At 37.5% G+C, this 14,552-nt stretch overlaps 1 protein-coding gene across 1 annotated transcript in view; it reads right to left on the bottom strand.

Moving 5' to 3' along the window:
- LOC121421482 (uncharacterized protein C05D11.1-like) overlaps positions 1-14,552 on the bottom strand; it is a 29,926-nt gene extending 15,374 nt beyond the window's left edge. The window contains exons 1-12 of the mRNA XM_041616204.1: positions 14,366-14,552; positions 10,355-10,437; positions 9,216-9,374; positions 8,225-8,380; positions 7,195-7,371; positions 5,727-5,867; positions 4,874-5,076; positions 3,872-4,049; positions 2,473-2,583; positions 1,774-1,917; positions 1,072-1,248; positions 69-171 (exon numbers count right to left, since the gene is read on the bottom strand). Coding sequence (XP_041472138.1) covers positions 69-171; positions 1,072-1,248; positions 1,774-1,917; positions 2,473-2,583; positions 3,872-4,049; positions 4,874-5,076; positions 5,727-5,867; positions 7,195-7,371; positions 8,225-8,380; positions 9,216-9,374; positions 10,355-10,437; positions 14,366-14,507 — 1,774 coding nt within the window. The 5' untranslated portion in view covers positions 14,508-14,552. The remainder of the gene's footprint in view (positions 1-68; positions 172-1,071; positions 1,249-1,773; positions 1,918-2,472; positions 2,584-3,871; positions 4,050-4,873; positions 5,077-5,726; positions 5,868-7,194; positions 7,372-8,224; positions 8,381-9,215; positions 9,375-10,354; positions 10,438-14,365) is intronic.

Genomic DNA, 14,552 nt, shown 5'->3' with positions numbered 1-14,552 from the left:
CTCTCCTAAAAGGGTTATGCAACATCCCCCCCCCCTTCCTTCCTCAGCCAATATAAGGAACCACTTACCTCCATCCCTTAGGATGGGAGATTCAAACAAGAGTTCCAGATAAAGAGGAAGGTATGGTTTCAGAGATGCATCTACCTTGGATGTATCCAACAGAACCGAGAGCTAGGAAACAATTGGTTAAAAAAAATACTTATGTTGGTTCATCCGGCTAGGAAACAATTGGTTAAACAAGTGGAATGCCTCTGGCGGTCTCACCTGCATCATATGATTCAATACAGCAGCAGTGCTTACTTTGAAAACTACTATAACTCGCACAAGATGTTTAGTGATACTTGGATACTCTTTTGTCCACGTTTTATGAACTAGACCAATACACTTACAGAGATACGATGGTAATTCAACGAAACCCCCCAAGTTTCATGAACTAGGTCCATATACTTTCTAAGTTATGCTTTCATTTAAAAAACTTAACCTTCGGTTAAGATTTGGTGTTGACGCCGCCGCTGTCGGAAAAGCGGCGCCTATAGTCTCACTCTTCTACGCAGGTGAGACAAAATGCACACTTATATTGGTTCATCCGGCCCAAATATTTCTCCATTCTAACTTCACTTCAAGAGCTGCTCAAGCCATAATAATTTGAGAGCACTTGTCATACGAACTTATCAATATAAACAGGGACATCATTTCAGAAAATAAAAATGTCAGATGTATATACTGTATGGAAATGTCAAGATAACTTTCTGGATATTGCCAATACAAGACCATGGAAATGCAAGAAGTGTTTCTATATTGGTTTTAGTCTAGTTATTATCATTCATTTTGATTCGAGTTAAATCTATTTTTACTTTTTTCAAAGTATCATAATGAATAGAAATATAATTAATTTTGTGAATTAGAGGAGCACAAACCAGAATAATGTAGACCTCATAAAAGCTGTGCAGCTCTCTGGATAATCAAGTATATCTGAAACAAATATTGCTTTTCACAGACAACTGTTATAAGCTGCTAACATCCTTGCATCTGATTAAACACCCCTGCATCATGCAGAAAAATGCTTCTTACCTTGACAAAGTTGGTGTGGATATCATCCAGCTGAAAGGTGAAGGGTAGTGACTGGAGATCCAGGCCCGTGTCACCGGCCCCACCCTGGAGGTTGCTGTAGCGTTGGAATGGATGAAATTGGATGGATTCCGTGTCAGGGATTGGGAGTTTGGTCAGTAGCTCGGGAGGTGCTTCTTTCTGTGTAGAAAAAGATATGGCATTTTTGTTGCGTGAAGAGAGATTGGTGGGATGGTAAATACATCTTTTTCCTCAAATAATGTACATAAATTCAAAATAAATACAGAATTGATTTTAATTTACACCAAAATCAAGGTTCTCGTTGTACATGTAGGTGTCATAATGGCAAAGAGAAAAATATTCCTATATCACATCTAAAAGCTCAAAACAAATGTATCATTTCACCATGCAAGTGATAGACAATCTTCACTCCCTGGGGAGTAATTCAAACAGTGATCAAACCTCATTCTCCCCATTGGTTTTCTAAAGTATGTCTGCTTTTGCTTTAAGCAAATTTATCATTACACCATGCATGTTATGCACAATCTACACTCCCTGGGGGAATCAACAAAGAAATGAGCTCACCTCATTCTCATTGACTTTCTCCAGTATCTCTGCTATTTATTTAAACAAATAAAACATTTCACCACACATGCTATGCACACTCCCCACTCCCTGGGGAATAATTCAAGCAAGTGAGCTTACCTCATTCTCCTCAATGGCTTTCTCCAGTATGTCTGCCTTTGTTTTCAATCCCTCTTCACCGAGAGCAGCTACTTGGCTGGCGACTCGTTGCTTCTCTTCATCTGCCATGTCTTTGGCCACCGAACCGCTTGGTTCTCCGATGATCTGTACATGGAACAGAAAAAAACTATGGATTTATTAACTCAACTAGACAGATTCTCGACTGCACGCATTTGGAGATTATGCCTCGAGCTAACATTGCCAGATTAAGAAAATATCACATACCTCACTTCTAAAAAAATGAAATAGTTACCCCTGTGAGCTTTTACCTCATATTGCAAAAAATCCTATCAGGATATCCTCACGATGCTGATCACTCAAGCAGTTCTTCAAACATTTGCCATAAAAGAAATATTTTCAGGTATATTATGATCATTCCGACCTTTGACCTAATGACCCTCAAAACTAATCTCACAAAACAAATCTCAGTCACTTAACTACAAGTATATGCATACTTGGACCAAATTTGAAATCGAACACTCATACATTTCTTCAGTTATAATTGCAAGAATACATATTCAATGGATAAAATCACCTAATTGACAATGGAAATTTCATCTTGGGACCCCAAAAATTAATCTCATTATCATAATTCCCGCATACTTGAGCAAAAGAAAGATTGCACTCTGATTTTGGAAATGTAAGAATGCTTGAACTTACCGTTACAGAGGGAGGATCGACAAAGTACTCCTTGAGAAGAGAACACCAGAAGGACTTCTCTTCACTTTGAAGGCGGCGAAAGTCATCTACTTGATTCAAGCGTTGCTTCAGCTGAAAGAAAATAAAGATAATTAAAACATTTTTGAGAGGGATTCGAGCCTGGTATCAATGAGTTTATTGAACCTTTAATATAAAAATATATATGAGAGAAAGATATTAAAGTTTGATGGAAATCCATCACAGAATAACAAAATTATGAACTTTTTAAAATTTTGATTTTGAGGAGTTATAGGCAAACAAATTACTGTTTGTCATGTGAAATATATAATAGAGGTATCCCAAAAAGCATTTTGAAATTTCTAAAACAACTGTAGAGGAAGACGGGGTAAGTTGAGCATAGGGGCAAGTTGAGCCACCAGCCCCAGGCCAATAATGAATGAGTCAGACATTGTGGTGGTGTCATGTATTGATGATCCATAGCATAGCCCCTAACCCCACCACATTGTTTTCAACTTTGAAACAAAAAGTAGTTTTTTAGAGGGAAAAATATGAATTTCAGCCAAAAAAGTAAAAAAGAGTGTGAAATAGATAAGTGCTTTATAAACACACATGTCTTTAAATATAATAAAGACATGATAACAACATTATTAGTCCAGGTATGGATCTTCATTCTTGTCATAGTCTTTTATATGATGGATGCATAATAAATGTGTGGATACAAAATTATCGCACTAAGTTCGGACTGGGGTAAGTTGAGCCAAACGGCATGGGGCAAGTTGAGCCATGGTAATTCCTATGGTAATGTATCTTAAAAGACAAACAAACCATAAAAATCGATTGAAATTGAAATTTACATGACTGATCTTTTCCTTTTAAAGGATGTTAGTATTTATAGAGAATTAGCAAGTGAAAAGACAAAAAATTGACATGCTGGTTCTCCCCTCATACATTTTGTACATAGTTTTTGTGGCTCAACTTACCCCAGAAGGTGGCTCAAACTTACCCCATATATGGGGCAAGTTGAGCCATTTGACATTGTTTTTTTCAAAGGTCACGATGACTTTCAGTGTGGGAATAGAAAATTATATATAGGTGGAAAATATTTCAGAAGAATTAAATTTCAAGGCAAGGTACTTATTTCGACAAGATTATTAATCATATCAATTCTAACATGCAAAAAGCAAAAACTGTCACAACTTACCCCGCCTTCCCCTATTGGGTATTTACTAATAAAGAAAGGTCAATGTCAGATTCAGCTTTTGATAGATAGCTATAGCAAATAGTAAATTTGAACAATAACTTTGTAAGTAAAAGGAAAATATATTTCGAAGTTATACATCTGTTTGAAATATTGCACATGCATGATGAAGAACAGTGATACAAGAGATGTATTACTCACCTCCTCTTCTGTGTTATCATACAGAAAGTCCCCAATGCACATGAAGGCAAACGTCTCGTGTGGGTTATCTTCCATGTTGTTGAGTGCTTCTAGAATGCGACGGTGGATCACACTCTTCATGCGTACCATGTCCATATCTTCTGTGCCGTTTGACAGGTTATTCAGAAGGGCAAACGTCCTGTCGCAAATTGATTCAAGATTGAACTGATTCAACTTTCACATTCCTTTTCTTTTCATTGGTTACATTAAAATAAAAAAAAAGTACAGTGCACTTTATGATAGCTCTCTTAAACTCACAAAAACATCTTAACCATTCATTTCAGTAATACATCTCTATTTGCCTGTCTCTGCACACTACTTAAAGATAAATTCCAGTTGTGGTAACGATTAAAAAAATGAGTTCGTACAGAATCAAATGGAATGACCACCAAAGTGTCTGTTTGGATAAATAAAAAATATGTGCCAAAGGATTCTGGAAGAAATTGTATAATTGCTGAGAAATTAGCAAATAAGCAAAGGATTCCAGTCAAGAGTCGGGCCTACATTCAAATCAATAATAATACACTGTTTCACGTGCGCTTATCTGTGTTAGTGATCTTCAGTGTGAACATTTTTCAGTGTAGATTTCATGATTTCACAAAGTCCAGTTTATGTAAATGTAACTGTACCAGATCTAGATCCTCGATGATATAGTGACAATTAAGCTTGGCTTCACACACTTTCTCGTGTAATCAGTGTTTACTGCAACTACTATCATTTATCTTTAACAAGAATTTTACTGTCTCATTGAATTGAAAATAATGCATTTTGAAAAAATAGAATGATTTTTTAAAAATAGATATGTCATGAGCTTTTACATGTAGTGAACTCAGGGAAAGCAGCTCAAACTAAATAATAGGGCACCTAAAGAAATAAAAGTAAATAGCGCACCTCTGAATATATATACATACAGTATATTCTATATGCCTATTACAATCATTGTCACATCAAGGCTAAGCTCACCTTCCATTGATGTCTCCGAGTTTAGCTTTGGGAACATTCTCAAACTTGAGGTAGAGACAAGAGGCGGTTGCTTCAATGATAGAGTAGCGAACCTTGCTGCAGTAGGCATCCGACAGCTCAACAAAGTCCCTCTGCAGAGGAGCGACTGAGGTATCAGTCAGGTACTCTAGTAGAATCAACAGAGCAGACATCTTGTACATATCCTGAAACAATAACAATAATTCATGAGTACGTCCCACGGAAGTGAAAGAGACTAATTTCCTACTGCAATAAGTGTCCAACAGCTCTTCAAATTCTTTCTGCAGAGGAGCGACTAAGGTATCAGTTAGGTACTCTAAAAGAATCATTAGTACAAACATCTTGTACATATCCTGAAACAATAAAAGAATCTTGACTTGTCGGCAGGCTTCTTAATCACCTGTGTGACCAATGACCTAGTGACCTAGTGACCTCAAAAATCAGTTAGATCATAGTTATACCTACAGGCATGCATGTACTTGACCAATTCAGAATTTGATCTGTCAAATGGTTCTTTATTTATCACAAGAATGAAAATGGGAAGGACAGATGGATTGAAGTATAGAATGACCCCAGAACACAATGGCTAAGTTGAGCAGAAGCATAGGAAATCCCGTAATGGATTAGATGATGGTGACAACCATAAACTTATCTACCTATCTCTCTTGTAAAGCTTCAAGGAGATAGCCATATATAGTTCAGGCAAGGGATTCTGAAAATGTGAAACTCTGACCTTAACTTCTAATCATAGGATTGTTCAGGCATTTCTTATTGGAGCAATGTCATGAAATGAAAATGAAAAAAAAAAAAACTATAGATAACATTGATAACTTACATCAGCACATGCACCCCTCCAAGCCAAGTAGATCATTCCATTGGACTCATCATCAGATGGGTATTTGACGGTCTCTACCACTTTCTCGGGGAGGGGTGGTACAGGAGACTGCCACGGGCGGACATGTGGGGGTAGGGCACCCTGTAATGAAAAGATAATGATACAAAGTAATCTGTACTTTCTCTTACTGAAGAGGGAGGACTGGTATGTCGGTGTGTATACCATACTATGCAATAAGGGTGTGTAGGGTTTCCAATCAAACAACTTTTAACTTCTAACGTCTAGATCTAGACTACACCGAGTATATTTGAAATACCTTTTACCTTTACTCCTTGCTCCAAACTTGAACGATTCCAAAATTTATACAAATGTCGCAAGAAATCAGACATAAAGAACACTATTAGAACTTGAGTGACCTGAACTGCCATTGTTTTGAACCATCTATGGTACAGTGTTGCTGCAAACTTGGTATTGGTAGTTATTTTTTTATCCGATTGCTAAGAAAGCATGAATGCTTCTAACAACTTTTAACAACTCTAAGCAAGCAACAAGAGGATTGACGGCTTAAGGTCCTCTCCGAAGGACCTGGTACTGAGGATTAATGCCTTACCAAAGAGCACTAGCGCATCAAGTGGGAATCGAACCAGGTTCACCGGAATACATATCTCCCGCTCTACCGACTGAGCTATCTTGCCTCGCTTGAGAACTTGAGAGCACCATAGCAGAAATACAAGTACTATAGCATTTATCTTCTATTATTCTATTTTACATTCCACATGTTAAGAATATTACTATAGGATTGTTCAGAAGTCGGTCACGTGATAAAGTGTAGTTTCCCATCAATCATCACTCGCAGTGATGGACCTTTTTTGTTTCGCTGATCCTTTTCAGCCCACTGGGTCATAACGCGTTATGAATTAGCTTGAGTACGTGTGAATTTTGCCACTCCATTTTTTTGTCCATCATTCTCCATCACATGCAGCGTCGATCGTGCAAGATCTAGATGGGTGCGCGCAGTGTACATGCACAAATTGCCCGCCGATTGTTTTGTTGTGATGGGAAAGTTCCTTTGTGAGGTCACAATAAATCTTGTTGGAGCAAGATCTCGGATGCTTGCGCACAGTTGAAATAAGCGCTAGCAGTAAAACAAGCATAATCGTCTCAATAGATTTTTTTTTCAAAGAAACCTCAATTTAAAAAAAATCTCATAGAGATATATTAATATCGAATTTTTGGTTTACAGTGGTTCTTGATGCAGAATATAAAGCATATAATCTCCTTTTTATTTCAGGTGACGAGGCAAACTATCACTTTCTCGTCAAGTTGGCTTTACTTGCTATCTTTCCGAAGCGAAGCTGAGGAAAGATAGCTACGTTCAGCTTGCCTCGTGATAGTTTGCCCATCACCTTTAACCATCTTTGCAACAGCCCTTATGTGATCTTGACAGCACCACATATTGAAGAAATACCTTTGCCTTGATCTTCTGTTCAAACGGTTCCAAAGCCTTGAAGACATCCTCCGGGGCAACCTTGCCTGTAATAATCAGACAGAGGTTTTCAGGACGATAGAAGTCATGGTGGTAGTTGCGAACTTTCTCGTTGGACGTAGAGTCCCGAAGATTGGCCATAATTCCCCCAGTCTCTGACTACAATGAAAACAATAGCAAGATGGAAAAAAAATATATACCCGGTAATCTTAAACTCTTGTTGAAGTCAACACTCTGAATACATACAATATGAATTAAAAAAAATATCAGATGGTGTTTAATACAAATGTGCATGGAGTTCATTGACTGTTGGAGCACACCTACCAAAATTTAGTCCAATCCAGCCCCCCCCCCCTCCTGCAAAATATTGTCTCAAAGTGACTGTGAAACCACTCCCCCCTGATCTATCACTGTACTGATCTTCATTAGTCATTGTTCGCCATCCATTTCGTATACCAGTAGCGAATAGGCATGAGTGCGATGGTGCAAGATTTCGCATGAGGTGAAAGAAAGATGCTCTATCTTTCACCAAATGGGAAATCTCACACCATTGCACAAATAAGAATATTTGTTATTTGTGTTGTGCAATGCCTCGATTGGAATCTAGCAAAAATATGAACAAAATTCAAGAGTTTTTCCCTGCAGTAATCTATGAAAAGGGAGCAAAAATATTGAAAGCGAAAAGCAAAATCCCACAAGCGCACAGCTTGGGCAGCATTGCGCATTTAGCCAGCAGGCTTTACGTGTATTGCACCTTCATTTTACTGAGCGCAATGAATTAAATTGTATTGTGACGTCACCTCCTAAATCCGCGCAACAGTACATTTTGGATGGTACGTCGAGTGTGCAACGGTACAAATGTTTGACATTCAGTCTCCAATTTGCTTGCGTACAACCAGCTAAGCAGGCATTGTACAAAAACTGATGGTAAACCTCTGTGCAAGAGCCCAGAACTAACATTTATAAATCCATTACCCACAATGCAACAAGTACCAAAATTTCCATAACTCACCTTGTACCCACAATGCCCTGGGTACATCTTTCTCAGCATAGCAAGGTGACATCGGGACTCCCCAGAATTTTCCCTGGCCTGCATCTCACAGTACACCACACCAGCATTCTCCCCTTCTCCATTCACATGATGAACTTCAGTGATGTAACCAGCATCCTAAAAAAAAGAGAAATAAATGTCTTAACCATCTTAAAAACAAACATATGATGGCTTTAAAGCCAGGGCAATTATCAGTTTCTCAGGTCATTCTACATGTAATTAATGCATGTTGTCCTTCAGCAAGAAGTTTTACCCACTTTGTGCTGCACTCGACCCAGGTGAGGTGAATGGGTTCCCAGAAGGAAGAAATTCCTTGAATGCTCGAGCACCCAATCAAAAGAGCCAGGGTTATAATAATATATATAAGCATGTCAAGCAGGGCCTGCTGGGAGAGCAGTTTTCGGAACTGAAATGGCTAACCTAGGTAAAATATGATTAATATCAAATCCAATCAATTAATAGTCTTTACCAAGTAGAATTGCATCATCTGACAGATTTGTGATATCTGAACAATGGCATGGAAGGCTGAGCTGCAGACTGGCTGCATTTTGTGGACAGCATGATTTGGCCTGAAAATCAAGGCAACACTGATCATCAGGCACAGATGCTAGAGTGCAGAGAAAGTATGGGCTATTGCCATTGCCCTGATGAAATGTCATATAGAAATCACATATATTCATTTCTAATAAAAATTTTGTATTGAACAAACTTTTTGGGGTGGTGTTTCAAAATACTAACAACTTAATGAGCAGGTGGTAACAACATCAACACCAATAAAAATGTAAGGTGTACTATTTCCCACAGGAAAAGATCAGCAGTCATTCCAAAAGTCGCTTGTAACTTACTGTACAACAGCTTTATGAAACACCCAACGGGGCTCTTTAAGAAATTTGATAGACTATTTCTACCAGGCTGATCCACTCGCAGCCCCAATTAGAACACATCCACTTACCGTGAGTGTTGGATAGAGAACATGGTCGAGATAGATCGGCATGAGATTGATGAAACCTTGACTCCCGGCGGTCATCACTGTATAGCAGGTGTGGTCAGTGTCCGTCCAGGCGTTGGTTCCCTGAGCCAAACAACGATTGGCTAGCATGTCCAACACCCCCTTGAAGAAAGACCAAACAATGTAAAATTCTATATTTCATTGATATGTAATTCCTCATATTTCAGATTGTCATCATCAAAAGTGAAAAAGCAAAAATAATTACATGAATGAATAATTAAAAAAAACATGCATATATCCAGCTACAAAAATTGGAGAGCATGCCCTGTGGCCTGAACTCAATGAAGAAAGATCAATATAAATTTAAAATATTGATTGAAAATCCTCATCATTTATAATTCTTATCAAAAGAAAAACAAATCAAACACAATAACTAATGAATCGAAAAATCAACACACAATAACAAATAAGTATCACACACTTTACCTCAAAACCATCCTTTTTTTCTGTGATTCATCTCCTTTTTTTTATTTTTCAACATTTCCTCTTTCTTCTCCTATCTCATTCATTCTCTTCTCACTTTTTTTCAACCTTCATCTATCTCAAATTTGTATCCCATTTGAATGGATTGTTGAGAGTATAAAGCTCAATTTTGTTAAGATTCTACATCAGGATTTCATGTAAATTGATATGTTGTATTTCACCATTAGCAACAAAGATGTTTCCTTCAAGAAAAATGTGAACTTGAATTTTGAAAAAAAAGTGAAACACCTATCTACATCTCCACATTGTGAAACTAATGGTGGACACAATTTCTGTTTTAAAGGTCAAGTCCACCTCAGAAAAATGTTGATTTGAATCAATAGAGAAAAATCAGACAAGCACAATGCTGAAAACAAAAGAAATAGTGAGTGATGTCATCAACTTTCTCATTTGGATGTAACTGGCTCGTTCATATAACTATTTTGTTGAAAATAAGTGAAACTTTAAAATGCCATAACTTTCTTATTTTACATCCGATTTTGATGAAATCTTCAGTGTTATGCTTGTTGAATTTTTCTCTTTTTATTCAAATCAAGTTTTTGTTGGGGTGGACTTGTCCTTTAAGGAAGCATGTATGATAAACGTTTCAAATATTTCACCTTAAAGGGATACTCTTCACTCCCCAGAAAGATAAGATGTTCAAGCGTATGGGGTAGCCCATCGTCATCGTGTGCTTCAGTGGCTAAGAGAGAAAAACAAAACATACAAATCTTTCAAAACACAACACAAACACAAATCTTTCAAAACACAAAACAAAACACAAATCCACACACTGCCACTCTCGACCCAGGTGCTAAATGGGTACCCGGTAGGATGCGATAGATCAGCCTTTCTCAATTACTTTTTTTGAAGCGCCACATTTCTTGTTGAGAATCTGTAATGCTCCACTATCCATTATGCAAACTGGCAATGTTTCAGTGGAGGGGGTCCAGAGGCTCCTGGTGGGGGGTCAAGGGGGCAGAGCCCCCAGATTCTTTTTGGAATATGAGGCCTTTCAAATTGCCCAGAGGGGCTCTAATTAATATAAACAGAAGAAATACAAATGTCAACAAACTACACAATTTTAATGTTGAAAGAAAAATGACCAGTGACTTTTTCACAAAATACCAATGAAACCACAAGTTTAGACTGTTCTGCACCAGATCTATTGGCTGAAGCAAGTGGCGTAATGAGTAAAAAAAATGAGGGTGCTAGATATGGCAGCTGAAGCAAAAATATTGAACTTTTCTATACAAAAATTTATATTTTGACATGATATTAAGAAAATAATACAACGTTCCACTCTTTCCTTTTCTCCTATTCTTTTCTTGTCGTGAAACTCTTGGGGGCACCCCCCCCCCCATCTGTACGCCAGTGGCTGAAGTTACGTTCCCCGATTTTGCAAGGGCTGAAAATTAGGCGTTGCCTGCACTGACGCCCCAAACTGCCCCTAATTCTCTGCAACTCACGCACGTGCGGTATCATTTATTCAGTTCGTGTTAAGCAAGAGTGCATGCAGGCAATCACAGCAGGCAATACATCTGAGCATACAAGTATTTTACCTTTACAACTTCGGATTTTAATCGGCTCCGGAAACAATTTTCACTTGTTATGTCCGGCCAATTCACAATATTTTATGATGAGGATGTTCTTTGAATATCATATTATTTGATGTTTAACTCTTAACCTAAACGTATACTCTGGAAATGATAAAAAAGCCGTTGAAATATAAATCCTACAAACGGGGTTTTCAAATCACTTGTGTGGCACATAACCTTTGTACAGCATAGAATAAATAAAAAGGAGAACACCATCGATCCTCCATATTAAGGGGTTATCGAGTGCTAACTTGGACAAGATCTGAGGAAATTAATTAGTAATTAAGTGTCAAGTAAAGAGTCTTTGATTTCTAATTCTATTAAAATGATCATCAAATCCTTATTTCCAGGTTACTGGCAATGCAGATTATAAGACACATGTTTTCTCCCCAATTTTTCCTTATTTTCCCTTTTTTTTTATACCGGCTCCCAAGCGCCACTCCGCAAGGCTCGGTGCGCCACAAGTGGCGCGCGCGCCACCATTTGAGAATCCCTGCGATAGATATTGTATGTTTGATTTTGCCAGCGCCATAATGTGGCTGCGACGAATGCAAGGAATGCTCCCCAGGGAGTGGAAATTGTGCACTTTTCGTGCTTGATTGAAATGAATCCAATGACCGGGGTAATAATATGCTGTAACACGCTTTGGGCCATTCTGGGAAAAGCGCTTTATAAAAATTGGCTATTATTATTATTATCATTTTTAAAACACTCCTCAAATCTTACCTCATTAAGCAGTCCTCTTAATTCCATATCCTGTTCTCTCTCAGTGTATTTTGCTACTTCTTTTTTTTGTTCCAATGCGCTTAGAAACTGTTGTTTTAAGCGCTATATAAATGTTAATTATTATTATTATTATTAAAAGAAAACAAAATCAGAAAATAAAATTTTAAAATTCAAAGCAAAATTAATTTTTTTTAAAGGCTAAATATAAGATTCAAGACTGCCAATGGCTCAACTAAGTAAAGTCACTGAGTTTTGCAGAAATGCAATCCAAAAATCCTATGCTAATCAACAAGTGCTCACTTTGTTGCAAATACATGTAGTCATGAAAATAGTTACAGTTGAGTTCCATAAATACCCCGTTAAAATTTGAAGTACAGGAATTAGATTTGTTATAAATTTAGAATTCCAACATTTCCAATCACTCTGAAACACCTTCCAGAACACAAAAGCATCTAGAGACATGCCAGACTTCTACCATTTAGTCAAATTGTTAATGGTGCCCTGGGATCGAATTCTTTTATTTTGCAAAGGTCTAAGTCATGGAACTAAAAAAAAATGTGGCAAAAGTGAGAATTATTTATTTATTTATTTGGTATTATTTATACAGGGCAACCCCATCAGTACTCAAATACTGTTTGGGGGCCCTGTATAACATGAAACAGAACAAAATACAAGCATATATTACAATACAAATAGAAAAGACAAATCCTGAACATATACAGATGGAAATTTCAAGTATAAATCTAATAACAGAAAATTGTGTGTGAAATTGAGAAAAATAATTTAACCCAGAGGCCAGAGCTACAAGTAGAAATAGGGGAAAGAAAGATAGAAGGTAAGGATGAATTGAGGTAAAAAGAACAAAGCAGAGAGATAGAGCGGGAGAAGAAGGCACATCACCATATACACTATAATGCAATATTATAGTCAAAAACTATAATTCATGCTCATATATTAAAATGGGTGTATCTATACCTCCTGTATGACGATGTAAAGGAAGATTTCGACCTGGAGTTTAAAAGGTTTTTGTTTTTAAACCGCTTTACACATTTTCATTATAAAATACACATATTTTCATTGTGAAAATATTTTGTAGATGAGGTCCTATTTGAAGATTCAACTTTGAGCCATTAACGAAGGTTGTGAACAAAATCTTTCTCAAAGGTAAATGCCAGTTTTAGTAACGATATCAAAATGAGTTCATACAGAATCCAATGAAATGACCACCAAGTGTCTGTTTGTATAAATAAAGAATATGAGCCAAAGGATTCTGGTCAAGCGTCGGGCACGACATTCAAAGCAATAATAATACACTGTCCCATGTGCGCTCATCTGTGTTGGTGATCTCCAGTGTGAATATATTTCAGCATAGATTTCAAGATTTCACAAAGTTCAGTTTATGTAACTGTACCAGATCCTTGATGATATACTGACAATTAAGCCTGGTTTTACAGACTTTCTCATGAAATCAGTGTTTACTGCAACTACTGGCATTTCTCTTTAAATATCTAAATACGTATATATACAAAATATTTTATTGTGCCAACCCAGAGATGAACACCAAATGACTTACAGAGTCAGAGGGAATACAAATGTCTAGTAGACTTAGGCAGCTGTTAAATAAGTCCCCCCCCCAAAAAAAAAAAAAAAATTAATTAAAAAAAATAAATAAATAATAATTAAGAATAATGAATAAATAAAAACAAAAATATTAAAATAAACTAAAAAAAAAACAAATAAATACCAGTAAATAAATAGAAATACATGACAAAATGCTCGTGTGTAAAACTGTCTATAATCATGACAATGTAGAGAAAGCTCGGCTTCTTCATTTCAGTCCAGATGGTGCACACTGGGCACTCGCCGCAAGCGGCTCGTGCACAGCACGGCACCTATCTAAAGAAACCTTGTGTGCTCTGGCCTCTGCACTCCACTAATGCACTCGGCTGCATGCATTTTTAGTGTACTGTCTGTGTAGTCTGTAACTTATTAATATTTTGCAGTTGATATCATTAATCACATGGGATCAGGGATGTGTCATTATTCAATTAACACCCGTCATACACACCCTCACTCAGTCATACACGTCCACATTACATAGTCATAGGCCTAGGCCAAAGCCATAATATGCACATAGGCCTAGATCTAGTATAATTAATGACTTAGCAACATCCAGCGTCCATAACCACCACCCAAACACGCACAGCCCGCCCGCCGGCTGCTCCCGCGGCCGCGTGATGAATCAAGGCAGTGTAGCTCATGCGGCTGCCTTTTTTTAGAAGCGCAAGTTAAACCAACTTTACTAACCTAAAACAAAATAACCATTCACAAGAGGTCCTTCTACTTGAGCAAGACAAACTGTCAATCCTGTTTCAGTCGACCTATATTTAGTAACAGGCACAATGCCATTTGACACAACGTCGCAGATTTTTTCGAAGCTGGCTGCCATTTTTTTCGCAAATGTTTGGTACGTACCTTGCCTAGCGCCTCGGCC

This window comes from Lytechinus variegatus, chromosome 9 (genome assembly GCF_018143015.1).
Source record: "Lytechinus variegatus isolate NC3 chromosome 9, Lvar_3.0, whole genome shotgun sequence".
Taxonomy (NCBI): Eukaryota; Metazoa; Echinodermata; class Echinoidea; order Temnopleuroida; family Toxopneustidae; genus Lytechinus; species Lytechinus variegatus.
This window is presented reverse-complemented; position numbering and strand designations above follow the sequence as displayed.